Source organism: Chanos chanos, chromosome 8, assembly GCF_902362185.1.
Source record: "Chanos chanos chromosome 8, fChaCha1.1, whole genome shotgun sequence".
NCBI lineage: Eukaryota > Metazoa > Chordata > Actinopteri > Gonorynchiformes > Chanidae > Chanos > Chanos chanos.
In genome coordinates this window covers 36,804,962-36,831,835 of record NC_044502.1, presented here as the reverse complement: position 1 = coordinate 36,831,835, position 26,874 = coordinate 36,804,962, and the positions used below count along the sequence as shown (strand labels likewise).

Sequence of the window (26,874 nt, the reverse complement as noted above, 5' to 3'; positions counted from 1 at the left end):
CTTAGACCAGTACATATTTGGCTTGAGAGAACTGAACTGGTGATGCCTAATGTTGACCCTAATGTCTCTTTCTCCTTAAGTGATTTCTTTTTCAGTGAGAACAAATATTTTAATTAAAAAAAATTAACTTAAGGTCAGACACACACACATTTGTCTTTAAATATTAGTGATAACTTTCCACTGACCATTTTAAAACGACCATAAAGATCAGTAACAAACCAATAACCCGAAGAAATATTGTGGCCAAGGGAAAGAAAAAAAGTGATTCTTGCAAATGCCCCCTTAAAGGCTTCAGTTGTCGCATATTCATATCCTCTTGGAAACATTTGGTCCACACAATGCCACAAAAACCCCACGCCATTGGTAAACCGCCTGTTGCGGGGTCTTTTTCTTCTACAATGGTCCTCTGTGGAAGAATGCTGTCGACCCCCACCACCGACACCTCCAGCCCTCGCGCATTCATCACAGCATCCGAAAGAGTATATCTCACGCCTACCGCCCCTCCCCTGTCCTATTGTCCAGTTCTCGATGTTTTATACTATCATACCGTTAACTGACAGCACCATATTATGACATTAGAATAATGCATTTATACTGTGATCATACGGCCAAAATTGGGTCAGTGTGTTTGTATGGCGTGTCATTATAGCGCAGAACACTAGTTTTAAATCGTATATTTTCTCTCATCGATTGCAAACGGAATCTTAATGCAATGCTCTATTTTATGTTTGAAGATATAAAATGCATTGATAGCTGAATTAAAGAACCCACGAAGTAGACACATACATACGCTATTTTCTGCAACTTTAACAAATGAATTGTTATTATTTGTATTTTCAAAAACTAAAATGTCTCACTGAAAAATATTGTTAAAGGAGCAAAATCGAGTTTTCGACACAGCTGAATAGAATATTATTCCTAAAAGAAAAAAAAATATCTGGGAGGGGTTATGGGGGGCTATGAGGAGGAGAGGAGGAGAGGAGGGGGGGCAGGGAGAGGAGGTTGGGTGCAGAAATCATTTTCCCCTCGCAGATTGGGGAGAATAGCATCGCAGTCTTAGAGGCGATTCGCTGTTCGAAGGTAGATGTGGAATAGGTCCGATTAAAACTAGTAGTACCGCCACCCCGAGCGCGCTCCGTCATATTTGTAGAGCGTCCATCCTTTCTTTCACGAGATATCTGTTTGACCGTTGCTTTGTGGCAATGGGCCCATAAAGGACAAAATTCCAGAACATTAAATCAAGGACGAGGAGCTAAACAAACAAGACCACAGAAGATATCACAGATCCTTATAACTATGGAGAAGCGCCGAGGAGATATAATATAACTTGGACTGGTCAATACAGCATACGGATTTACCGCTCCTTTCGAAGTCTGCTTAGAGGGATCCTTAAAAATTGTTTTCTCGAGTTCTTTATTTGGGGCCACAAGCAATCATGAATGGAAAGGAAATTGGATTTTACATGGGATGCTGGAGACTGATGTTGCTGTCTATCATCTTGATTCTGCACTTGATTCCGTTTGCACATGGTAAGAAATTGCCTTTTCACCAACAGAACAAACTGTTCTCAAATAAATCGTCAAACACGCTGTTGAGGGGTGAAATGCAAACTGAGACAGAGCTAGGTCAGTAGCACAGTAACGGCTGGTTTCGCTGTGCGCTCGAATCATGTCATTGCGCGCCGCAGCCTGCCACTTATGAGATGTTGCAAGGGACGCAATCCGTTATATGTAGGTTAAATGTCGATGCAAGATATTAAGGATCTGGTCTGTCGATACTGTGTGTTGATTTTGTTTGGAAACGTAAACGATTGCTCCTTTGCAAAGGATAAAGTAGGAACTATTAGAAAATGCTCACGAGCGGGTATATTGGATGTTGTTTTTAACTGAACCCATCGATTGTTTCACTTAGAGCCCTACATGACTGGCCTCAAAAATATACACCTGTAACGGTCTCGGACACATTACGACGGCGACTGGGCATGCTTTGAGTTGATGCACCGTGATTACTCTTCAGAGCAGCTGCTGTCTCTATGGCAATGATGGAGCCACACAAAAGCAGGATTACGACTGTGGTTCCACACTGAATTATTCATGTCTACCTCTGCTCGGACATTCTCATACAATCGGTTTTGCTTCCAAAGAAAAAGTCGATGGGTTCATTTCAGCGAGTTTTAGGCTTATCTAAAAGTAAATCACCTGTCATATCCCTGTTGGAAACATCTTAAAATGCTAAGCATCAGTCAGTCGCATTTCCCGGCAAGATTTCATTTGGTCTCCTGAATGGATGGATGCGGTGTGTGTGCTTAACGAACTGAGAAACGCAAGGTCATATTGAGTATATTACTAGTTTGCATTCCGATACACTGCATACAGATAGATGTATATCAAAAATATAATCACGTTTGAAATTTCATCCCTAGTGTTTCCTCAATTTAAAATTAATCCGTCCCGACCTCTCACCACCCAAATCAACCGTCTAATTGTAAACCGTTATTGGATAGAGTGGCTTGGTAGCTTATTGTCTAAACATGTAAAAGCTGTACCCAGACGCCCAGCAACAGGACAGTGTAGTGTCGTGTCTGCGGGCGTAAAACGCGCCAATTCGTTTTATGCCTGAGCTAATTGGTGATAAAGCGATAATTAGAACCCGAATATTGCCGTTTCTGGGTTTCCAGACGACCACGGCAAATGCACAACAAAACAAGCCACATTTTATTTTGAATGTACTCGGCTAATACATCATTTCTAAATGGATTAAAAATGATGAAATGCACGGAATTGAATAAAATCTTGTCTGACCATTTAATCTCTCGATTAACAAAGTCTCTGTTGTTCTGCCATTTATTACATTTCCCACTGATTTACTTATTAATTTTCCATCAGCCATTTTCGTCCAGCCTTTGTTCCTATCTTTGTTCGTCAGGGCACAGAAGCGTTGGTAAATCAGCCACATTTCGAGGTTTTCTGATTCACAGAAATATGAACCAAAGGGGGGCGATGTCACCGTGGGAGGTCTTTTACTGGCACTCACTCTCAGCTGGCACATCTGTGATGCAGCATTAATCTGTGTTGTATTTGCTTTGCTTTATTTGCAGGCATGCCTTACGTGCTATTAATGTTTTTGTCGGTCACTTTGCGTCAACATACTGTGTACTTTTGTAATGTAGTTAAATATTTAAAGTCTTCAGTTTGACGCCATGGGGCAGTTATAAGGTGGTGTGAAGTATGGGTAAATGTCATTGCTATATAAAACACTTATTTGGACCTCTTATTATTCCCAAGGTCCTTCGTGTAAATGCAAATATGTGAATTTTCAGTTCATACTTTGCTGATAATGGCACCCTTTGGTAGACTAGACAGCACATTGGTAATATCCGAATGGAATTTAATCAATGCACAATTATTTATTTACGTGGGCAGTTAGAGGGGATCACAATGGTAGCATTGCCATTGTTTCAACCTGTCCTTCCGAAACAAAGTTCACATCTCTGAGCACCTCCCTCCCTTTCCTGTGTTCCCCTGCAGCCAGAAAGCTCTCTGGAATATAACAGGTGTTAGGGAGCTTGACCTTGGCTTGATGCCCTTAATGATGCTTTTCTCCCTATAAATATTATGTACATGATCCGACGTTTCCATAAGAAGATGAGAGAGCTTGTGTTTTATATGAGCAGAATCTGAGTCTCAATCCCCTATAGAATGATCTCCAGAGAAATCTGTAAATCTGATGTATGTTTTGAATGCTCAGATCTTTTAGCGCTCATTTTAGGCCTTGATAAGAAGCATCAGAAAATTGACTACACTGGAAGTCTGTTCAAAAAGGAATCTATGTGAGTCATTTATCTCCTGATTAAGATTGTAGTGGACAAACTGGCCATGAGATTCAGCTTCGTGGCATTATTTGTCCCATAAGCACTGTTATATCGGTATCTTTTATATTTGTTTCAGAGATATGAAACACAGTTCTCCCAGTTAGGAAAAATGAATTGAAGTAGAATAGATACTTCAACTATTGTGGATTTCAACGAGTAATTAAACCACGGTAAGAAGCCAATAGACAATGATATGTTGATATGTGTTAGACGTTACAGAGAAAAGGTTCATTAATCATGCTAATGAATCCCTGTAAGGATCAGTGTGTGGTTGGCGTGAACTTGATGGAGTAGCATTGCTTATTTAACCGAGCTGAAAATTCTAAGATGAAAGCAGTAAGATGATTTCTCTAATATGCTGGATCAGTGAGATGTTCACTTCATTCATACCTCCTTTTTTTACCACTCACTACCAAAAGAATTCACCACTGTCTCATGTTTCAGACAGGAGGGAAGGACAAAAGAAAAAAAAAAAAAACAGTAATAGGATTATTGGGGGTCGGATTAACTTGGCCTGTACGATCCCCTCACCTTCCACCATCGCCTTTTAAAGCAAGGAGTTTATCAAGTACTCAAAGTCTAGATTTTTTAATTAGCTTAATTGTTTAAATCAATCAGAAGAAAACAGAGTTGAGGATGTAAGTACCTTAGTCCAGTGCTCTTGTTACCCACAGATCCTAAATGTCATTTCCTTTTTGTACAAGAGCATGTACAGCATCTCTCAAACCATTTTGAAACCATTAGGTCATCCAGGAGACTCTAATGATGTTACATCTCATCTCTAACATTCAAAGGAAATGTGGTATGCTTGGTGGCTTTTAAAGGTAGAGTTTGCTGAAGAATAACAACATGGTGGGTGCAGATGTTAGGGGCCATTATTACAATTGTTGTCCGAATCCAGACAACTGCTTTACGTAATTCCTTTCAGTGTCCAGTGAGTAAAAAAAATTTCTCAATTCCAGTCTTTTTTTAAATTCCAGCGACGTATTTTGTACATGTATAGATATGTACTTATTATGGCAAATGTGTGACTATTGTATTGTATGCCGGGTAAGCACAACTGCATCAGTTCCCTGCACAGTGAGGGCAAGCTTGTTGCCATGGCAACACATCCCTCCTCCTCCAGCCCACCACCTGTTGAGTGGAGAAATGAAAGGATTTATATGAGAGGGAGAGAGAGGGAAAAATGGGTGAAAACCAGTATGTAGGTATTTGATTAAGTTTGAGTGTTGTGAACCATTCCACCTACGCATTGACTCTGATGTCAAAACATGCATCAGAATTCAAATGCACTTTCATCATGTATTGATGATTGATTCATTATTTTGCTTGCCCTGCATCTGTACATTTACTTTCGACCGTATCGACTCTTAGCAGATTCGTAATGTGGTTCTAATGAAAGAGTGATCAGATACAACAATGTGTCCGGCGGACAGTCACCGTATCTCAAATATACATTTCTACATCTAGGACCGATGCCAGGAACAGCTGCCAGCTCTCCTCTCATTCATAAAGAATGATAAATAGAAACAGGTCATTACTGCACTGAGAGCAGCGAGAAATGAAGCACTTCCATTTGCTCTATTTGTACTACCTTTTTCTCTTTCCCCCCTCAAAGTCCCATCTCCCACTCTCCTCCTCTCAATTTCAATAGCGCTCTCTGATTTCCCCTCCCCCACGGGCTCCTTCCCCCCTCTCTCCTTCTACCTCCTCTTCTTTTTCCGACTTCACTCTCACATATGGGCAAAGCTATCCGGGCTATTGATCTTTAGTGTGGATTAATGGTTTGAATCAGTAGTTACTCCCGAGCCTGTAAACAGAAAGCAACGATGGCCATAGATAGAAGTTACTGAAATACTCAGTAATACAGTCTTGCACTTTAAACAAATCATTTGTCCAAATTGCATTTTCCAAATATTTATGTTGCGATATCACTCCCATCATCCCCATGCGACGTATTCGTGCGTTCTAGTCATTAGTCATTATTGAAACTGGTTTAAAACAATGGTAAAAGAGACAGAATGAGCATTTGAAACCACAGAAAGCGTTTCTCAGTATTCAGCAGCGACGGCCCCATGGAAGTCATGAATTGAGTTGTGACAGCTTTAGTCATAGCCAGGCCTTTTTGCCATCTGATAGCCATCTGAGAATACGCTGTCACAGCCCATCACCTTCCTCCTGTCTGTCTCCAGAACCTTTAAAGACATCCAGCCAGATAAAGAGTCTGGCATCCTCCCAGCTTCATGCAACCATTCTCTGGCAATGCTGAACCCCACATTTCACCAGCGGTCAAACCCACCACCACCAGGGCTGGCACCTAGCCACATAGCCGACTCAACCCTTCCTACTCTTTAGACCGCTCTGCCATCTCAGTGCCATTTGCCTAATAGAGCTCTATCAGGGTTCCCAAGAAAAAGAGGGGTAACAACGTATTACGTAACAAAGTCTGACCATGTGAGAGAGGGGAACACAAGGACCCCATTGTGTCCATTCAGACAGCCCTGGGCCTTGGCCCCCGTTTCTGGGTTTTTGTACCCAGTCCTGTCTGGGAGACAGACAATTAGATTCTGTGGAAAGAGATACAGGATCATGACCTCACTCTTTCAGGCTAACCCTGGATATACCCATTTAAGGCTCAGTTATAAGGGCCAGTATCTCACCGTTAAAATAGCCATATTTTGTAAGTTTGTCTGTTCTTGGCATTACCTGGACCTCTTCCACTGTGGTAAATGTATGCCCTTTACATTTGTGAAGGCATGCAGAGCCTTCAGGAATTTTGACCCTAATGTGTTTAAAGCCAAGTATCTATGATATGCATTTGCTGATGGTGAAAAGTGACTGTGTATTAAAAGCTGTATGATTAAATCAAGAATCTCCTGTTTCTCAGATCTCCTGTTTCTCTATTTATGTCACTGACTTCACTCCAGCATTGGCTACAATTATACTGCTTGAACTTATTATTCACATATCAATGAACCCGTTTGTAAATGGAAAAAAAAAATCATAGTGAAAGCATAGATTTATGATATTGATTTATTCAGTGTTGGGAAGTAACCTGATCCTGATCCAACATTTTATGGGTCCAGAGAACAAAATAATATTAGTAAAGACCAGGGTGTTTTGCTTTATTTCTTGATGGTATTTTGATATACATACTCTCTCTCACCAGGTCATATGACCACCTACATAAGACTTGACAGCTCAGCCCCCATACGGTCCCTAACTTTTCTGCCGTTTTTTTCTTATTCGATTTTGGCTTTGTTCCCAGCGCTTAAATATTTACCACACCATATGGGAAGTTCCTTAAGCTCCAGCTCCAACGCTGTGTAAAATAATGTGGAAAAAATGAAAATGTACATAAGATATGGTGTTTGTGAGCTTACTGAAGAAGAATTTCCATAGATTGTTTTGCCATCTGTTTGTTTGTTTTTGTTATTGACAGAAATACTCATTTCTCTGTCCGAATTTATTTGTTAGCTTTTTGTCTCTTCTTTAAGATGATAAATTTGTAAATCTCCTTTTGTAACAGATAGATTTTAGATACTTTGTCCCAAGTTGACCGAAATTATATTTATTTCACAGTCAAGTGGATCATAATTAACCTCCTCTGTACTTTTTAAAGACTGCATAGGTAGTTTTATTGGATAAATGGTGGCACTGACATTGCCTAAATTGTTCTTGCTAATCCAATTAGCTTGACAAGGCAGGCTGTTAAAAACAGACATATTTTAATTGCATTCAACATCAAAGATTGTTTTCTCCACTGCTTTTGACAGGCCTCCTACTGCTTTCTGGAGTGGCATGCAAAAATAAAAGTGAGAGTACTTGATGATGTGTGGAGAGAGAGAGAGAGAGAGAGAGAGAGAGAGAGAGTGTGTGTGTGTGTTTCAGTCCATCTGTCTGTCAGTTGGTCTAGGTCTGCTAATGAAAGATTTAAGTTCAAAACAACTCTGTGTGGATAACTGTCCCCAGATGGCTGAGAAAAATGTTCCTGTCAGCTATGATCCTGCATTCCCTTCTGTGCAGTCTTCCTCGATAAACTCGAACGATCAAGAATGTGAAAATACATACACTTCTTATTACAGTGTCCCAACATTAAATAACATTCTATCAGATGAGTTACAGAAATAAAATATTGGTCATTCCGACTTGCTAATAAAACACAGGCTCTTCTTGCCTGGCCTTTTTTGGGCATCGAATCTGCATGTGCTTATTCTAAGCCACAGAGATGTGTCTCTGCTGACAAATGTTACATCTTTGGAAAGTATGCTCTCAATTTGTTTTGCAATCTTTCAACCTAGAGGAACAAAAAGAGATAAATCCATTTAGACAAATGCAGACACCACACAGCTACCCACTTCTTATTACTGTAAGAGCTGTATAAGTGATCTAGGACTTCTGTCAGGATTTATCTTTCACTAACTGAGATGTTTATGAGAGATTCTGTGAAAGGCAAACCATCTAAGCTATGTGTTTTTGTCTGTTTGTGTGTGTATGTGTGTGTGTGTGTGTGTGTGTGTGTGTGTGGAGGGTTGGAGGGGAGCAGAGCCCCACTACTGATGTGTTTTGCAGGAGATGAGTGAGGATGCATTGGTCTACGTGCATTCTTAATTTTAAAAGTTTGCAACAATAATGTTAGTGATGAGCACAGATATAATCTCACAGATTGTGTGCTCAGGTGCACCATAAATAAGTTTAAAATTAAAATGACTGGCAGATAACAGCAGTAAAGTTGTAGTACACATTAAGCAGTAATCTTGTTGTAAACAGTAAACAGCGTTCATATTCTTACAGTGTAGCATATACTTACAACTGAACCGAAATTTATGTATTTTCAGTGCGATTCAATTCCCAGAGATATACAGTCATTTTTCAAAATAGGCTCTTGCATTTTCCTTAAAGTCTTCTAAAATTTTACAATCATTTGAAGGTCAGTGTTGCCTATTCTTTTATATGTTCAAAATTAATTGATGAGTTTGAAGTTAAACAGTTGATGTTCACTGTAACTAGATCCTTTTAGACAACTGGAGTAACATGCAAACATGCTTGGACAATCCAACAGTACATTTCAGTTAGTGTGAATGATATTGTTTCAGTCACTGTATTATCACAGAAAATTTAAAAAAAAAATCCATATTGTAAATATCATACTGTTAAATGGGAGATTTATTGTAAAACTTACACCAGTCTCATAAAGTAGGGGTTGCTTCACACTGAGTCCAAAATCCACTGCTCCAATAGGACATTGAGTCTTTAGCAAACCATTCCATCCACCATTAGGAACAAGAGCTGCGACTGGTCTGATTTAAGACTTAAAGACGGTGTCCGTCTCCCTTGCAGATCATAATAGTGTTTCCCTGTGGGGAAGCCCCATGCTCTTGAGTCCAAACCCTAATCCCTAATCCAAGCTCCTCACCAACAGAGTACATTAGTAAAATTATTACTCTTAATCCTGAGGCTTGCTAAAGCTGCTTTTGAAAGAAATAGGGAGACTTACTCAGCTGGAAATAATTGATGCTAAGACAAAAACAGCGTTGCTGTTTTCTCCATCTTGCCTGTCTTTTTTCAATTTTTGTCTTATTTGTTTATCGGTCTGGACACTACAAGGAATAAAAATCTGCGCTGTCTCCTCTTTATATATCTTGATGTATTTGGTTGTTCAGTATTGTTCAATGAATTGTTTCATAGTTCTGAGGATGATTTTGAACAAAATACAAAGAGGATTCAATAAGACTTCGCCCTAAACTTGCACCCCACATCTTTTCGCAGGGAATTCCGTGGTCGGAAATGTTACTGAGTCAGACAACCCCATGAACATGACATCACAGCCAGCTGAGGGTGACAAAATGGAGGAGGTTGCTGGTGTCACTGGTTCATCCAATACCATAACCCTAACTCTGAGAGCTGCACGTAAGCCCCGAGATGGTGAGGAGGTTGGGAGTGGTATGCTTGAAGAGAGCATTCCTCTGGTCCCCGGAAGTCCAAACAAGGAGACGGTAGGTCAAGGAAGCCCAGACATCAGCCCGGACTCAGCCGAGACTGATCTCTTGCTCCCTCATGATCATACCAATGAGTTTATGGAGGAGGAGGACCTGAGACAACGTGTGCACACTGACCCTCCATGGCAGACTGCAAAAGGCAACATGGAAACCACTGTCTTCGACCTGGACCGTCAGACACCCCCCACCACTCCTTCCCCAGTCCTTCACCGCTCTCACCCCGACGTCCTCACCGTTGATTTCCTTGACCCAGGCTCCCATCGCAGGGACCTCGTCCCACCTTCTCCGTCAGCGCACGAGCTCCAGGGACGTGACCCCACCTGGTCGATGCCCGAGAACTATGACTACCTCACCCCTTACGATGATGGTGTCTCAACCACTCCGGACGAGTACTCTTACAGCACTACCACTGATACATATGATGATGACCTCACTACCACAGCTCCTACCAGGCCTTTCCGACCTCGTGTCCCAAGCTTCTACACCCCTGATGAAACGCTCCCCAGTGGGGCTGCCGAGGGAGAGGATCCTGCCGCTTCTCCAGGCGTGGCTGGTGGCACCACCGGCTCAGGCTGCCGTCCGGGCTACGTGCAGAGCAATGGTACTTGCAGGTCCCCCTGTGACTTGCTGCCCAACTACTGCTTTAATGGGGGCCAGTGTTACTCTCTGGATGGAACTGGAGTCTTCTGCAGGTAAGAGTTAAAAATGGTTCAGCGGGAAACACTGAAAAGGAAATCCCCCTGAATATGTTAGCATTTGCATGTGTTGGTTTGGCAGGAATTATGCTGCTCTAAACAGTGACTCTGTTTTTCTAGCTGCGACCGTCCATGAAAGAGAATTTGAGGACAGGCACGAGGACAGACCCAGTGCCTCAGAATATAAAGTTCCACATGTTTTCCTGGATGCTTTATGGGAAAACTTTATTAGGAAAATTTTCTTACACTGCCAGATCCTTTTGAGCCCTGTTGCTTGGCTCAAACATGTGACCCTTACATTCAGTTCTCTCCAGATTGTTTGTGAATCTGTTCCATTTTCATGCATCAAGATTACACAAGTAAAATCCATTTTAGACTTGTCTAAATGGACTTGTCTATATTTGGACTTGTTTAAGTAGAATTTACAGATAAACATTAGGTCCAATCAACAGACTAATAGTAGCTACAATATTTCCAGGCTTCCATATCCAGTTTAGGGTTTAAGCCATTGATAGAAGGAATTGCCATCCCATTAAATGAAAGGCTCAAAACCAGTTCAGTAAAGAGGTCATGGTGAGAAAACCTCCCCTAAGCTGGGTTTTAGTATGGATGACTATGAAATTCAGCATGCTGGACTAAGGATTAAGAGAAAATGGGGGAGGGATGTGAAAGATACTTTGAACATTTGAAAAACAGCCATAATGTTTTCTGAAATGTAACTTTCAGTAAACCATCTTGTCTTTGCTTTAAAGCTTTGAAAATCTAAGATATGAGTAGAAGCTCCAGATTCTCAAATTTCAAGGTTGACATTTTCTCGCAAATTTTTCTAGTAACACATGTGACAGACCACTCAGCGTAGAACAATCTAGACAAAGCTAGCATGTGCCCTAATTAACTTGCAAATAAATTCATACCACCTCCACCTAATTGGATCATCATTCTCCTGACTGACACTGATTATGCTAATGATACATGAACAGTTAAAGCCATATCCAGTCCACTAAGTGCCACACTAAAAATTGAAAAGCTGACTACGTGTATGAAATGCTAAATTTCTAGAATATCTAGAAGATTCTAGACACATCCCTTTTCTGTGGCCCACCCCTCATCACAATGGAAGGGTTTTAGGATACTGCCTCCCTAATAAAAGTACTGATGATGTTCAATATGTGGTCTGTTTGGCCTCTGACCTGTGCTCTAAAGATTTATCACTGGGATCTGTTTTTCCAACCATCTGTTCACCTGTGAGGAGGTAGGTACAGGGAGGGTGTATATCAAACGTAATACAGCCTTTCCCAAAGCTTCCAGTGAGACTCAGCTCAAAGCTTATAATTATGGCTTGGGACCATCCCTCTCTTCACCCCCCAGTCCTTTAACGAGTTTCCCATAGGAGTAAATCTGTCGTTTTATTGCCCATCCCGTTTCCCGTTTAGTGCTCCTGGTCTTGACCCTGACTTTAACTCAAGCACAGAGGGCAAAGCCGCTGATTAAAAGCTTCCTTATCCCCAGAATGATGCTGATAGATTGTATTGTTAAACTTGGATGTTGTTAGTGTGCTCTTCGAGTTTTTCCCTCAGCAGTGTTTTCAGAAAAAGACTTGATCCATAATTGCCTCTATCAAAGATCACAAGTCCTATGGGACCACTTTAAGCATTAAAGCATGCTCATTATTTGCTAGAAATTAAAGCATATATGTTTCCCTTTTGTCTTTGAGTGTGTTCTGTTCTCAATGGTGCATGAACCAGATGTGTTACTATAGTAACGATTTACTGTCAGCCCTGGATTTTTTTTTTTTTTTTTTTTTTTTGAAGAATTCTGGGCCAGGTGGTAATCATGGAGCATTTATTTGCCATAACTGCTAAATTTTGGGATTGCCCCCCTTGGAGTCCAGCAGCAATACCCTTCGGTTTGCTGACTGGCCTGTGCCCAGTGCTGAGGAGCAGAGTAAACTGGGTCAGTGGAGCTCTGGGCAGCTGTATTCCAGGTTTGCTTTGTTGTGCGTGATGCTTTTTCTGAACAAACTGATTCATTCACCAGTGCAATTAGATTATAGGATGATGAATGCTGCAGGCACAAGCCATCTTCACACAGCACTCACTCTTTCCCCTCCATTTCACAAGTGGTCCTTGTGTTTGTAGTTATCGCTGTTGCTGTGATGTTTACAAAGAAATAAGCTCTCTTATGTTTTGTGTTTATGTTTGTGTTTGTGTTTTTAAGTGTGCGTGTGTGTGTGTGTGTGTGTGTGTGTGATTGTCTATGTGTCTGTGTGTCTGTATGTGATGTGGGTCACATTTTTTTTGGAGAATAGTAAAATGTAAACTAGAATAGCCAGAAGGAATTACAGAGATTATAAGTAGTTGTATATCTCTTTTTGAGAACATGTTTGAACATCAAAATAATTTAAATGTTTAGTTTCTCCCCTCTACCACCTAGCTGTGATTTAGTAACAGGCTCTTCTCTTAGATTAAGTGTATTTTTAGTTTTACTCTTTCTACACATATAAATGAGTGCAAAAGAAATTCACACAAACAAACCAAGAGTCTTTTCAGTGTGGGAATGAAAGGAGTTTGAAGTTGAAAGCGAGAGAGAGAGAAAAAGCAAATGAGTCTAACCCTGCTCTGTCTGCCAAAATGGAAACAGATCAGGGCAAGCCAGTGTGAGTTCACACTGTGTGTGTGTGTGTGTGTGTGAGAGAGAGAGAGAGAGAGACGCTACATTTATACTTTGTTATTAATCTATGTATGAGTATCTGTATGTGAAGCAGTGGTGTGCCACCCGTCTGTGTTTGTGTATCTGAACAGCAGACAGCACTCACATGCTGCTGGAGACTGTGGCAGATTGTTATAATTAAAAAGAGGTGTCAGCAGTCTGAAAATACCCCGGCCACACAACTTCTTCTCTGCCACAAGTCTCCCTTACTTTAAACTGGATTTAAAAGTCCTTCGTAAAGAATATCCTACAATGTATTGTTGAAACAAACAAGACAATTCAAATAAAGTAATGCTAACTATCAAGGCAATTATTCTAACCAGCTGTACTTGTAAAGTATGCTCTTTGTCATGTGGGACTTTCCTGTCTTTGTTTATTTTCTTTTTCAAACGCATGCACGCTCACATGCACGCACACAAATACGCACGTACGCGTGCACACACACACACACACACACACACCCACACACATAGATCCGCTCTCCATTTTTCCCGGGCTGGTAAGGTTCATGGCCACATCAATGAGTCCTAAAGTCATAAAGCAACCAAAGTCAATGTCCACTGCTTCTCAATCTATGAGCATAGTCACTGAAAATGAGCCCCTCTGGACAAATGGGGGCCATTTTTTGAATTGATAGAACACATAATAGAAGAAGCATTAAGAAACCAGGACACATAGCATTATTGATATTCAGAGTGATGGAATTGAGGAGAGCCCAGTGATCTGTCCACAGATGTTGCAGAGTATGTAGAGGGGAGTGTTTTTTCCAGTTCGATGAGGTTTTGTTGTGTCAGATGCAACGGAAGTTGATTAATAATAACCCTTAATCTAACCTCTGAGTTTCCTGCACTTCCAGGCTGGTAAGGCGCCTCACAGCTAGAAAAACTCCATCTGGGCATCACCAGTCCACCCCCATCCCATTGTGTCCCAGTGTCGGATCCGGGATGGCTGCAGCGTCCATAGCTCTAATCAAATAAATATTTAGGAGATTCGACTCAGAATAATGCTGGTCAGGCCTCATAGTTCGATAAACAGAGGGGAATAGACCTTTATTTGGACTAATGATTCAGAGTGCAGTGGTAATCCTAATTGACTGCATTCACAGTAGCCAAACACTCCGCCCCATCCAACACAGTTAAATATGTAGTTATGTAGAAAGCCTTAAAGCTCATGTTTATATCAGTGTGAACCGGTGCCTCCATTATGAGAGGAGAGAAAGAGACAGAGGGATGGAGAAAAACACAATGAGAGAGAGAGAGAGAGTGAGTGAGAGAGAGAGAGAGAGAGAGAGAGAGAAAAGCAATAAGCTGTTCTCAGAGAGCTCTGAGCGAAGGAATGACATGTCATTGCCGCATCTGCTACTGTTACTGCTCAGCTGACCCTTTTTGGCAGCGATCCACTCCTACACTCAGCCCCTTATCTGATATTCATCACTGAGACACGCACACACATACACACACACACACACACACACACTAACACATTCTCATACACACACAGAACCTCCATCTGTCTGGACTGCAGCCTCAAACTTTGCCCATATTTTCACAAGGAGGTTAATAGCAAAGATTCAACCCTCATTTACTCTAGCACATGAGATGTGTGGTTACATTGGGGGCATTTGTAACATCGCTGACAGGCTATAGCTTCTCTCAGTGAACTTTTGGTGGTCATTTATATAATATAGTTGAAGGTCATGAAGCATGAACATGACCGTGACAGCTTTACATTACGGAGGTCTCACACACTGCATGTGCCCGGTGAGTCTCACAACTACTAAAGAGAGAGGGAGGAGGAGATAAACAGAGGAATGAAGAGTGTTCCTACTTAGGAAATTAAATGTGCATGAAGTGGGGGAGTTAGAGAGAGAGAGAGAGAGAGAGAGAATGTGTGGAGGAGGAGAAACGATTCTCATCTATAAATATAGAGATAAAGGAAAAACTTAAGAAACAGGAAGGGTAAAAAAAATCCATTTGCTGAAAGAGAAATATTCACACTTTATGCGTTATACAGTAAAGCTGTTTTAATGCTCTAGTAACAGGAAAAGACACTGAGGAGGAAAAGGAGTTGAATAGACAGGCAGAGGTAAGAATAGTGTGCAGCTCAAATGCTTAAGAAATGTTTTAGAATGGAAGCTGTGTGGCACTCATTAGCAGTCCTGTCACTTCTCTTTCCTGTGAGTGAATACCCTGACTGGCATTTTGCCAAGCCCTGATCTTCATTGGCATGGTTGGCATAGTCACAAAAAGACAGGATACAGGATGCTGTGGTGAAAGGAGTTCAAACTAAAGCCCCCACCCCATACCACTGAAACTGTGAAAAAGAGAGACTGTCCCAATTTCCTTTCACTATAGACCCCCACATTTGTGTGTGTGTGTGCGCGCGCATGTGTGTGTGTGTGTGTGTGTCTGTGTGTGTGTGTGTGTGTGTCTGTGTGTGTGTGTGCACGCGCGCATGTGTGTATGTGTGTGTGTCTGTGCGCGCGTGTGTGTGCGTGTGTGTGCGTGTGTGTGTATCTGTGTGTGTGCGTGCGCGTTTGTGTGTGTGTCTGTGTGTGTGTGTGTGTGTGTGCGCATGTTTTAGTGATGGGTTGGAAAGAGAATTCCTGTCAGTGGGAGAGCAATACAGTTGGATTTGTGTGGCTTTGTGCTCCTCTGTCTTCTTTTCTCTCTATTTTTCAACAGAGACAAATTTAGACCTAAACAAAGCCTGAGTGTGTGTGTGAGTGTGTGTGTGTGTGTGTGTGCGTGTGTGTGTGTGCGCGCGCGTGCGTGCGTGTCTGTGTGTATCTGTCTGTCTGTAGACAGGAGGCATCTGTGTACTTAAATCAACTTGTTGTCTGTCTCTCCTAGTCATCATTTTTGGTTTGATGAGCAAAATTCTTTGCTCTGAAGAACAACACTACAGCTCATCCTTTTTTTTTTTTTCCTTTTTTTTTTGTCTTTCAGGGTCTATAAATCTCTCCTTCGTTTGCTACACCCCCTGTCTGTGTGTCTCTCGTTACTTGACTTCTGCTCGCTTTCCTCTGTGTGCTTGTCTAGTCATGAGAGCTGCAGATGATGGCAGTATAACAGAACCATTCCAGATGCTGCAAAGAGCTGTATTTGGTCTTGAGATGCAAAGAGATGGTACAAGCTCAATCCAATCAGCTGACAGAACCATCTGCTCCTGTGGTGTCTCCTGCTCTGTCCCACAGGCACACGCACAATGTCCATGCCATACCCAAAATGGAGAAAGACGGAGATGTTGCGACTCACATGGAGACGTCGTGTGTGCCTCTTTACTTTTGTTTACTGTTTTGAAAATGTCCAGACTTAGAGCGTTTGGCTTTTGAAGACTTAAGTTGTTCTCTGCATCATAACAAACACTTAGATCAAACAAATGTCCATTTAAAACAAAGGTACACTGAACTGACCTTTCAGAAACCACAACAGTAGAATGGGTGTAAGTTTAGTTCTCGCTACCACAGTATCTCTAAATAAGGGTGTGGTTCTTGGTTTTCTCGAAAGGCTTTCAAATTCACTCACAAGACAAAAAACAGGGACAATGACAATAACAAATAGGTAACTGTCAAATTAACAAAAAGAGACAGTCAATGACAGATACAAAGTATGCTGAAAGGAGGTGTTTACATACATTGGTAGACCCTGAGTTAAGTAAACAACATCCTGTCATGTTTAGACTTATGGCTATACTGATTACCCACTGATGTGGCTACTGGATAAAGGAAGAAATGTCATTGACTTTAAAAGACAGATAATTGTTGATTTATGATTTAAAGAGGCTTGAGCGATGCAGATTGCGAATGTTTCATGAGGAATCATGGATGAAGTGTTTACATGAAAGATTAGTGTGAACTCTCCATGAATTGGTTCAAGATGGAAGAAACGCAGACGAGAAACTGAATCAAATTGAAATCATAAGCCTAAAGTAAGAGAAACGTTTCAGCAAGAGCTCTCTTAAGAAAACTTCATATCGTGTGACAAAACTGTGATAGGACGAGGGCGAATAATAAAAATGATTACATATAAAATGAAGGTTTACGAGCAAAGTTGTGCAACACGCAAAGGCAGGGCTACTACACAATGTAAACAACATCGTATTTTCTGATGAATCATCCGTTCTTTTCAACAGTCTATTAAGACCATATCAGAAACAGACCAAGAAAAAAGGAAGGGTTCTGGTGCTTTTGTTACGGGTGAATTTTTCTGGCATGGTCTCCTTAAGCATGACACAGCCATAATCCGCGGAGCGCAGGCGGATCCCGTGCGGTTTGATGAGCACGTAAACAATATGCAACACTCGTCTCAATGAGCAGATCTCAGCCCACCTGAACACTTTTTATGGAAAACTCAGGAGTCATGCCTAAGACAGCAATTTTTTTTTACCACCATCAGCAAAACACCAAATGATAGAATTTATCACGGGGAGAATAATGTCGCGTCCCTCAAAGAGAATTCCGGAAAACGATAGAATCTGTTTCAAGTGACGCAGGAGCTGTTCTTCTGGCTCACTGTCACCCTGCACCTAATGAAGACACTTCACGCTGGCATTTCTTTCAGCTTAGCGGTTATTTTGGCCTTTGCACATACACAGAAGTTCATCTTCACCTCTAGCCAGCTGTCTGCATAAATGACTTTGTGAAGTGTCAGGTGAATTGGAACACGGCAGTGAATTTTAACATGCCCTTGGAACAGGACACTCACCTCGTTCATGAATAATTCAGACATAACAACAGATAGCATGAGGAAATCAGAGTACTTTTTTGAGAGGTTTGACAGGGAGAAATCGGTGTTTGGACTCTATGGCAGTTTGACTCAGTCCATGTGAGGATGCTGCGTTTGTGTTTTTGAAAGGGCATTTGGGCCATTTCAGACAGAGTTATACGGTGTTACGTTAATATTATCCCAGTGTGAAAGATGCAGGTGAATCTAGGAAACACCTTTGGGGAAGTCATTGGGGAGCACTGTGAGAAGGGTTCTGACAGTGCAACAGACTGCTCAATTAACCTTCTTGGCCCTCCTTCTCGACACCTCTCTTCTCTCCCCTTCCCCATTTAATTCTCTCCTGTTTCTCTCTCCTCCTGCTCTCAACTTTGCCATGATGTGTCTCTCATACCATCTATCTTTCTCTTTTGGCATCCCTCCATCTCTCTACCTTTGACAGGTGTAACATACAGGACTACATCTGGCACAAGGGTGCGCGGTGTGAGTCGGTGATCACTGAGTTCCAGGTGCTGTGCATCGCCATCGGGGCGTCGGCTCTCATGGTTCTCCTGCTCTTCATGATCATCGTCTGCTTCGCCAAGAAGCTGCACGTGCTCAAGACCGAGAACAACAAGCTGCGCAAACGCAGGTGAGCCTTCAGCCTGCAGGGTGCAGCAGGGAATTAGGCTACAGCATGTCGGGGAAGGGGGGGTGAGGGGGGGGGGTGGGAGGCGAGGGGAGCCTCGAGGGGAGCCTCGAGAGGGGGGGGGGAGTTTGGGAAGAGGAGAGGTTGGCAAAGGGAAGAGGAGAGACTCCATACTGGGTTCATTTTTAGTCAGGGCTCTGGTTTGTTTTGGTTGGGTAGCTCTCAGGGATGACATGACTTGTAGAGTACTGACAAGGAAAAGGAAGAAAAAGACGGAGCAGACAGAAAGAAGACGAGATTTAAGTGGAGGAAGTGACAATCAAGTCGCTTAGTAATACCGAAAGAGACAGCTAACAGCGTGTTGCCTGTGGAAAAATTCCTGAGAAAATGAATGTAGGCGAAGAGCTGAGGGGGGAAAAGACAGAAGCAAAAAAAAAAAAAAAAACACACACATAAAAACAGATTTCAAATAAACTGACAAGGAATTTCAACAGCAACAACAACAAAAAAAAATCATGCCTGATCGTATTCAGAACTCTGTGTTTTAACACGAGTTGTGTGAAGCTGAACCAAGAGAGTATCGCGTATGTGGTGGAGCTGATGTTGTTAACAGAAATAATGTTGAATAAAAGTGGAGCAGTAGGTGGATAGCGTGCTAATGCTGAGCGTACGGTGCTAGCACCCAGCACTGATGTGACAGTAGCTCCAGCTGAAAGTAGGGCAGTGTTATCAGGAGGGAGGGGTGAGAGTAGAGGGCTGACCTACATACAGCTGTGAGACCTGGGGGGGTGTGGGGGCAGGGGCGTGGGGCCAGGATTTAAAGAGCAGACAGCCTCATCAAAAAGGGTCCGCAGAAGGCAGAGGAGGAAGATCCTGGAGGAAGAGAAGAACAGAACAGGGATGGATGGAATGGTGGGGAGGGAGGGAGGGAGGGAGGGAGGGAAGGAGAAAAAGAAAGAGTAAAATGGAGCGTTGGAAAATGCTACAGGAAAGGGATTCGGCGTGTTCATATGTAAAATAGTCTGGATAAGGATGTAGATCTAGAGAGAGAGAGAGAGAGAGGGAGAGAAATTTAAGCACAAACACTGCAAATGAGGCTCATGAATTCATCATACACCTACCTGTTCAACCGCTGCAGATAATTGCAGTCAACTTTGCACCATGTACCAACATCAAGATGAAATCTGCAGCCTCTCTACGAAGAGTTGAGAGCCATTAGAGAGAGAGAGAGAGAGAGAGAGAGAGAGAGAGAACGAAGAACCCATCGTGTTCTGTGTTCTCTTTGTACAAAGAGAAGAGGACATGCAGCGAAAGACTTAAGAGCACTGAGTCACCTTGGCTCTCGCACGCATCCCTCGACCACAAATCATAAATTAGCTGTAATGGGACCCCGTTTAAAATTGGACAGATACAAAGACGGAGTGTACTGCACTAACGGCAGAAAACAGCCCGTCTGATACAAATCCCAAAACACCGGCTCTTTGAATTTTCCCTGAATTCATTTGAATCCTACACGCTCTCTCGCTAACACTCTCTCACTTTTTTTTTTTTTTTTTCGCTCATCACATAGCGGCACACAGAAGCTTTCTAAATCCCCCCTGTGTGGATCCAGTCCACCAGAGACCAGAGTTAATTGGCCTCTGCTCTCCTTTTCTCTTTCTCCCTCTCTCTCCATTTGTCAGAGCAGCTCTCATTAGCCAATCATGTTGATCATTAAATATACATTACAGCATACAGAGCTGGATCAGGGATTAAGAGTAGGGAAAGGAGTAGGGGCCCGAAGATTTGGGGTTCTGAACACATGAAGTTAGGATGGAGGTTCCGTAAGCTGTATCTTAGTGGGGTTTTTTTTTTTTGCTGCGATTTGTGCCATAATTCATCCCTTTCTGGGATAGTGAAATTGTGATTTGTAATTTTTTTTTTTTTCAAACAAATCAGTCTTCCAGGTGGAACTGAGAGTGGTGGCTTGTCCTCTGTTCATAAATTCCTGTGTTGCATCACAGAGTGTATCTGTTCTGTAAGTCTAAATGTCTGCCTCCAAATATCTGTCTTAGATTTGCACTAATACTTATGTCTCTTGCTTTCTCTCTCTCCCTCTCTCTCTCTCTCTCTCTCTCTCTCTCTGTCCGTCCCTCACATCCCCATTTTAACATACTCTCATCGTTCCCTCCCCTCCTGTTCTATTCTTTCTCATCCTTATTTACTTCGATACCTTCTGTCTTTCATCCTCTCCCCTCTTGTCCTCTGTCTTTTTGCTATAACCTCTCCCCCCCCCTCACATCTCTCTCCCCTCTTTCATTCCTTTTCCCCTTCCCCCAAACTGACAGCAGTAAGTACCGTCCTTCCTCGGAGCAGCACAATGATAATTTCTCGTTGTCCACCATCGCTGAGGGCTCCCACCCAAATGTAAGGAAACTGTGCGACACCCCTCCTAACCTCCCTCATGCCCGTGCTTTGGCTTACTATGATAACATTATCTGTCAGGTAACGTGTTTCTTGTCTCTATCTCTTTCCCTCTTTTCCCTCCTTCTCTGCATGGGCCTGAGTATAACCTATCGATGGGAGGGGGATTGGAAGGAGGGGAGTGCTCTCTCGCTCTCTCTCTCTCTCTGCTGAACAAGTTTCTTCACAGACAGGCGCATGGTTACTGAGGCAACAGCTGTTGCCATAGCAACAAGGTTACTGAAAAACCCTGGCGCTCTCTCTCTATAGCGCACATAGCAGCTTCTGATGGCCAATTATTGATACAGTTCTCTAGTATTGCTGACCTGACTAAACCATTCGCTGTCAGCCCCCATCCTCCAGCTTCATTTATCCAAGTGTGGAAAAGAAGCCAACGTTCAGCCATACATTACCACCAGTCTCAGAGACCAATGAGAAACCACGCATATCGATCTCTTACAGAGAATCAATGCCAAGACAGACCTAGACACACTAAGTAACATATTTTACACCAAATGCGCATGCATACACATTGCACACTGAACAGACATCGCAACTTAGAGCACCAAGCTAAGGCTTCCATCAGAAGGCTTTTTATTGCTCAGGAACGTTCAGTGGCTGTCAGGTTTCCTCAGTGTGCCCTCTTGTCCTGTCTGCCAGTCCGTCAACCGTCTGAGAGAGCCCACCCCCAACCCCCGCCCGACTCCCAACCCCCCCCCCGCTCTCCCTTTCTATCTCCTGTGCATCCGTTTGTCACTGCATGTTCAAACGCTCACATGTTCCTCCCAGTGGCCATGTGAGCCGCCGCTGCTTGTCTGCTGCACCGCTTCAATATATCTGTCTGTCGTTTCACTCGTTTATCCTGGTTTCCTGCTTCAGCTGGGTGGGTGGGGGAGGGGGGGGGGGGGTACGGGTGGACGTCTCACCAGGATTTTCTTTCAGCAGTAAGGTTGCAGGTGGGTGGAACACGATAAAGCAGGATAAACATCTGAGATGCAATGTCTTGCTGCCGCCTGTAGGTGGTACGTGAGAGAGGTTCAGACAGGTGACTAATGCGTCTGCAGCATGGGTAGATATAGTGCTAACATGGGTGTGGTTCTCTTTTGTGGGATAACCATAGCACGTCCAACACCCTAAAACACTCTTTACTAACTGTTGTGGTCTATTGAGACACCTTAAGGAATGAGTGACGTTATTCTTTCTCGTATTCTAAGAAATGTAGCATAGGTGTATTCAAAATCCACACGTTTAGTCCCGTGCTGTACGCGAAAGGGCATTCCACCAAACCATAAGAGCTAATGACTACGAAACCTTTATCAAACTGTGGTATAGTCCAGTGTCTGGAGTCTGAAAAGTAATGTCTGGTAACAGCCTCATCTGCACACTGCTGGTGGCTATATGCTTTTTGCTAGTGCTAATGGTGTATGGCATAGTCACTGCCTGCAGGTTTTCAGGTGTAGATCTGAATGTGATTCCAAACCACAATTCAGCTTTTGTTTCAGCTCTGTTTTTATGGCACCTGCAAACTTTAGTAATATAAGATGTCGTTCAAGTAAACCAACCCAAAAAACCCCCATTTAGATCAACTTATTCACTTAGGTTGTCAAATGAGACATAGCCGGCGTGATTTCGGCGTTCATCATTTAGCGAGCCCATGTATCGTTATACCGACAGGGCAAAAAAAAAAAAAAAAAAATAGGACCTGCTGGGTCTTACACGAGGGGTCTTCTTCCTGTCCTCTTCGACTCTGTCTTTCCCTGTCCTTTTCTTCTTCTTCTCTTCTGTTTCACGATCTACTTCTGTCACTCCTGTCATGAGCTCTATCTCGTTCTGAATGAGATGTTTATCGCTATGAGGTACATAATCCTCTCCCCTGCCCCTACCCCTCAGAAAACCATGAGCAGATACACCTGGGAGTGTAAGACCAAAGAGGAGCCCGACTGTGAGGTAAGACTAATTACCCCCCTTGGCAGCCCCGCCCATGGCAACAGCCGTCTTCTCATTGTACTGTTATCCTGTCAATCATCCTCTCTAAACTGGTAGAAATGTTCAGGTGCTCCCAACCCGAATCAGCCTCACAATGAGGCAATGAAAGTATACTACACAGTGCTACAGAAGCGTGGGTCATGCAATGTTCTCAAGCAACAGATGAAAGAATAGGGGTAGATGAGAGAATACAGATTCCCCTGGTCAAATAAGGTAAATTCTAATCGTTGATAAAAAAAAAAAAATTAATAGCCTCACACCATATAAATAATAGTAACTGTTGGCTTTTAGTGCTTTGGCTTATGATGCCCATGTAAAAACATGTATTGATTAATGACAGAGATTTTTTGTTAGATACCTAATTTGGTCTGTGCAGTTTAGTTGTTGCAGAGTTTGGCAGTTCGAATGGAAAGTTCTCCTTAGACTTTTTTTTTTCTTTTGCTGAGGTCAACAACAATCTCCAACAATAAAATGATAAACCATGAAAAGAGCAGAAGTGCATCAGCCTCGTAGGAAATTCCACACATGCTGACTTTCGTGCGTGGTAAGACACAGGCATCGATCTCTTGCCCTTCTCAGAGCAGGAGGAGGGGTGGGGTGGGGGGGCAGCTAGGGATCATCACTGAAAAGAAAACACTCCTGTAAATTAAATGCATGCAGTAAAACAAGAGGAATCTCTAAAGACAGAGAGAGCCAGACAGATAGAGGGAGAGAGAGAATTGACTTTGAAAATATAGACCACTGAGCCTTTTATTATCATCAGCCAAAAGCTGCTGTTACACAGACCAATATCTGCCTGAGCTGAAGAGTCTAGCTTTGGCCAGTAGCCAGACTCCATGCACACACACACACACACACACACACACACACATTCATGCACATACACATCCTAAGACATTTTTTTGAGTAAAACAGGCCAGTTTAAAATGATTTTAGGTATATGTTTGTTGTCAGAGATCAGGTAGGAGGACATTGCATGGACCATGCTGGTGCATAAGTGGTCGTTTATGTCTGCCATAATTTTCTTCAAATTTCCCTGTACCTCCATGTACACCGTCCTCTTCCAATGAACAAGTAAAAGCAGACTTATTTCATTACTGAGAACAACTATCAGAATTTAAGTGTGAGTCCTTCGATATGACTGTAAGACTCTGGTCAGAGTCAATACCTTTGTCCCTGTATTGTCCTTTCTGTCCACTCTGGTTTGTGGGCTGTTCGAGTGCTGTGTTGAACTATTCTCTGCTGTGCTGTGCTAAGAAACAGTAAAGCCTTGTCCGTATTGACTCTTTTGAGTTGGCACTGTCCTGTCCCGTCCTCTTAGTGTCCTTCCTCAACAAGGTTTATATTCAAAAGCACACGTAAAAATATACACACTAGACCATAGCCTCAGATTTTCATTTAAATCCGCTAATCCACATGACTTGCTCTGTTTAATCTCAGCTACCTATGCAACGAGCAATGGAATCTAATATAAGGGCACTGGAACATTTAAAAGCCCGTCAAAGGCTATCTGTTTCAGACAAGAAAATGCATTTTCAGTTCCTTCAGCAAGTTTGCAAGAGCGCCCGTTGGTTACCCGGGAGATTTCATTAATGGGGATTGAGGGGAAAAAGAAGTTTTGTTAGGTTTATCTTTTTTGAATAAAACAACTTATTCCTGACCAAAAAAGAAAGAAAGAAAGAAAGATACAACAAGAAAAAAAAGAAGAAAAAGAAAGATAAACATAGCAAAATTATCTCATAAATTCAAGCCGCCATACTTTCCCACAACACAACACAAGTTGCAGTGAAGGATACAAAGACATGTACATTTGTCACTTCCATCATGGCACCCCCACCCCCCAATATTACTGTTGCTTTAAAAGAAGTGATTCCAAAATTCCCTTCAGAAAATTGTACAACCCCCCCCCTCCCTCTTTACTACGCTTAAAAAAACACATTTTCCAGTTTCATGTCGACGGAAGAAAGGAAGCCCCCTATCCCGTAACCATGGAGGTCCCGTACCCCCACGTCCTGCCCGAAGTTACAATCTAAGCCAACGGTGAACGGGTAAATTTTCTCAAATTGCCTTTTAGGTGGTGAAAAGGTGTCACGCCTGTGCCTTACTCCAACTTGACTTGACTCCCAGGACAAAATCCATATGGGTTAAAAGTCCACAAAAGTCTCTGTAGGGCAAAATCCATACAGGGTTTCAGTTCAGTTCACACCATTCGGCTACATTAAATCTATTTAGGTGCTGGGTGGTGAAATTTGGGATGGTGAGTTTGTTCCCTTAATCCAAACTGATACGGATGGAACATGTTGGTTGTATTGTGATAATAGCGGTTTGTTTGCTGCCCCTTTTAAGCAGAGTTTACTGTTGCATCTTAATTAGCAGAAACAGGATGCCAGAACTTAACTTGATTTCTCCTTTTCAAGGCCTTAATTATTCTCTCCAAAGCCAATGAAGGGAAAGTGAGATTCATTTCTTAACATACTTTTTCAATTACTGCTCTAATTAGGGCATGTACAATGGTTATTCCACAGAGAGTTTGTGGGGTTTTGCTGGAATTGCAGTAGGACACTTCTACACTGTGCATTAGCACTACTGTTTTCAGCAGGGCTTTCCTGTGGGATCAGAGATGAGGGGGAGGGCTGTGTGAACCGGGAGGGGAGGGGTGGTTTGCATGTATGCATGTTGCGTTGGGTTGGGTTTGGGTTTGGGGGGAGTTGCTTGTTGTGTGTGAATTTTTAGCCTCATACAGCCCTTCACCCCAACTCTGTAGGTCCAAATAAAACAAAAAAAAGGACATTACAATTGCCAAATTGCAATTGTCTGATTTTTCTTTTTTTAAACAACAAGCCTTTATTTGTATCATGTCACATCTTGCCATTTAATGACATTTTAATATACAGATTGATGTATGGATGTCATGGATATTAATGGAGTTATAGTTTCATGCTTAATATTACCTCGTTGCAAACATTAAAACAGGTAGGATGCAAAGTATGCTGAATGAATGGCAAACCTTTTGGAATGAATTTGTCATAAATATACAATAAATGTGTTATAGTGTCTTTATAAAAAAGAGTGCACGGAAGCAGAAGGTAAGATGGTAATATTTGGGATGAATAATGAGAGGATGTGGGTTTCAGACAGTGAGATGGGAGTAATGGTTTTGAGGGAATTTTTTTTATCTGTGGAGTTTGGGGCTAACAGGGGGCTCTTCTTCCTCAGGATGATCCTAATGCCCAGAACAAGCTGGAGGACCCCGTGAAGGCTCCCGCTCCCAAGGAGGACGAGACATTGAACATCCAGAACTCACTCACCCCCAAGCACGAGAACCACAAGGTGCTTGGGGAGGAGAACTCCTCGGAGGTAAATTCGCTGCAGAACAACATGATGTAGAGCGACAGGAAAAAAAAAAAAATAATGATAATAAAAAAAAAAACAGCACTCCACTTCTATCACCATCTCCACCGTCACTCAAAACGATGAGCCACTGCAGCCAACATCACCATCACAATACACCAGAAAGTATCTACTCCTAGTGACCCCTGGCCCCCCCCCCCCTTACATCCACTCAAATCCTGCCTCGCAGCCCCGCCCTTCGTCTCAGTCTCTTTGCCCCCGTAACCCTTCCCTTGATCTTGCCCTGACACACATATACACACACACACACACACACATACACATACATACACATACATACACACACACACACCTTCCCCTGCCTTACTGAAATATGGCATGCGTTGGTGTATTTTGTAAAAAGAAAAAAAAAACATATATGGGGTATAGTAAAAAAAAAAATATCATTGTCATAAAAGATAAAGCTACT

General features: G+C 42.5%; 1 protein-coding gene across 1 annotated transcript; it reads left to right on the top strand.

Annotated features, from left to right (window-relative positions):
- Positions 1 to 1,435: 1,435 nt before the first annotated feature.
- On the top strand, positions 1,436 to 26,441 carry cspg5a (chondroitin sulfate proteoglycan 5a). The gene is made up of 6 exons (XM_030783342.1): positions 1,436 to 1,529; positions 9,641 to 10,562; positions 18,441 to 18,629; positions 20,954 to 21,110; positions 22,959 to 23,015; positions 26,271 to 26,441. Exons 1-6 carry the CDS (start codon positions 1,436 to 1,438, stop codon positions 26,439 to 26,441), a joined length of 1,590 nt encoding a protein of 529 aa, XP_030639202.1.
- The last annotated feature ends 433 nt before the right edge of the window (positions 26,442 to 26,874 follow it).

Excerpts from the sequence above, each read along its gene's own strand:
- cspg5a (XM_030783342.1), top strand. The coding sequence starts at position 1,436 with ATGAATGGAAAGGAAATTGGATTTTACATGGGATGCTGGAGACTGATG. Across the intron at positions 10,563-18,440 it reads GGAACTGGAGTCTTCTGCAG|GTGTAACATACAGGACTACA; the intron begins GTAAGAGTTAAA and ends TACCTTTGACAG. Across the intron at positions 23,016-26,270 it reads AAGAGGAGCCCGACTGTGAG|GATGATCCTAATGCCCAGAA; the intron begins GTAAGACTAATT and ends CTTCTTCCTCAG.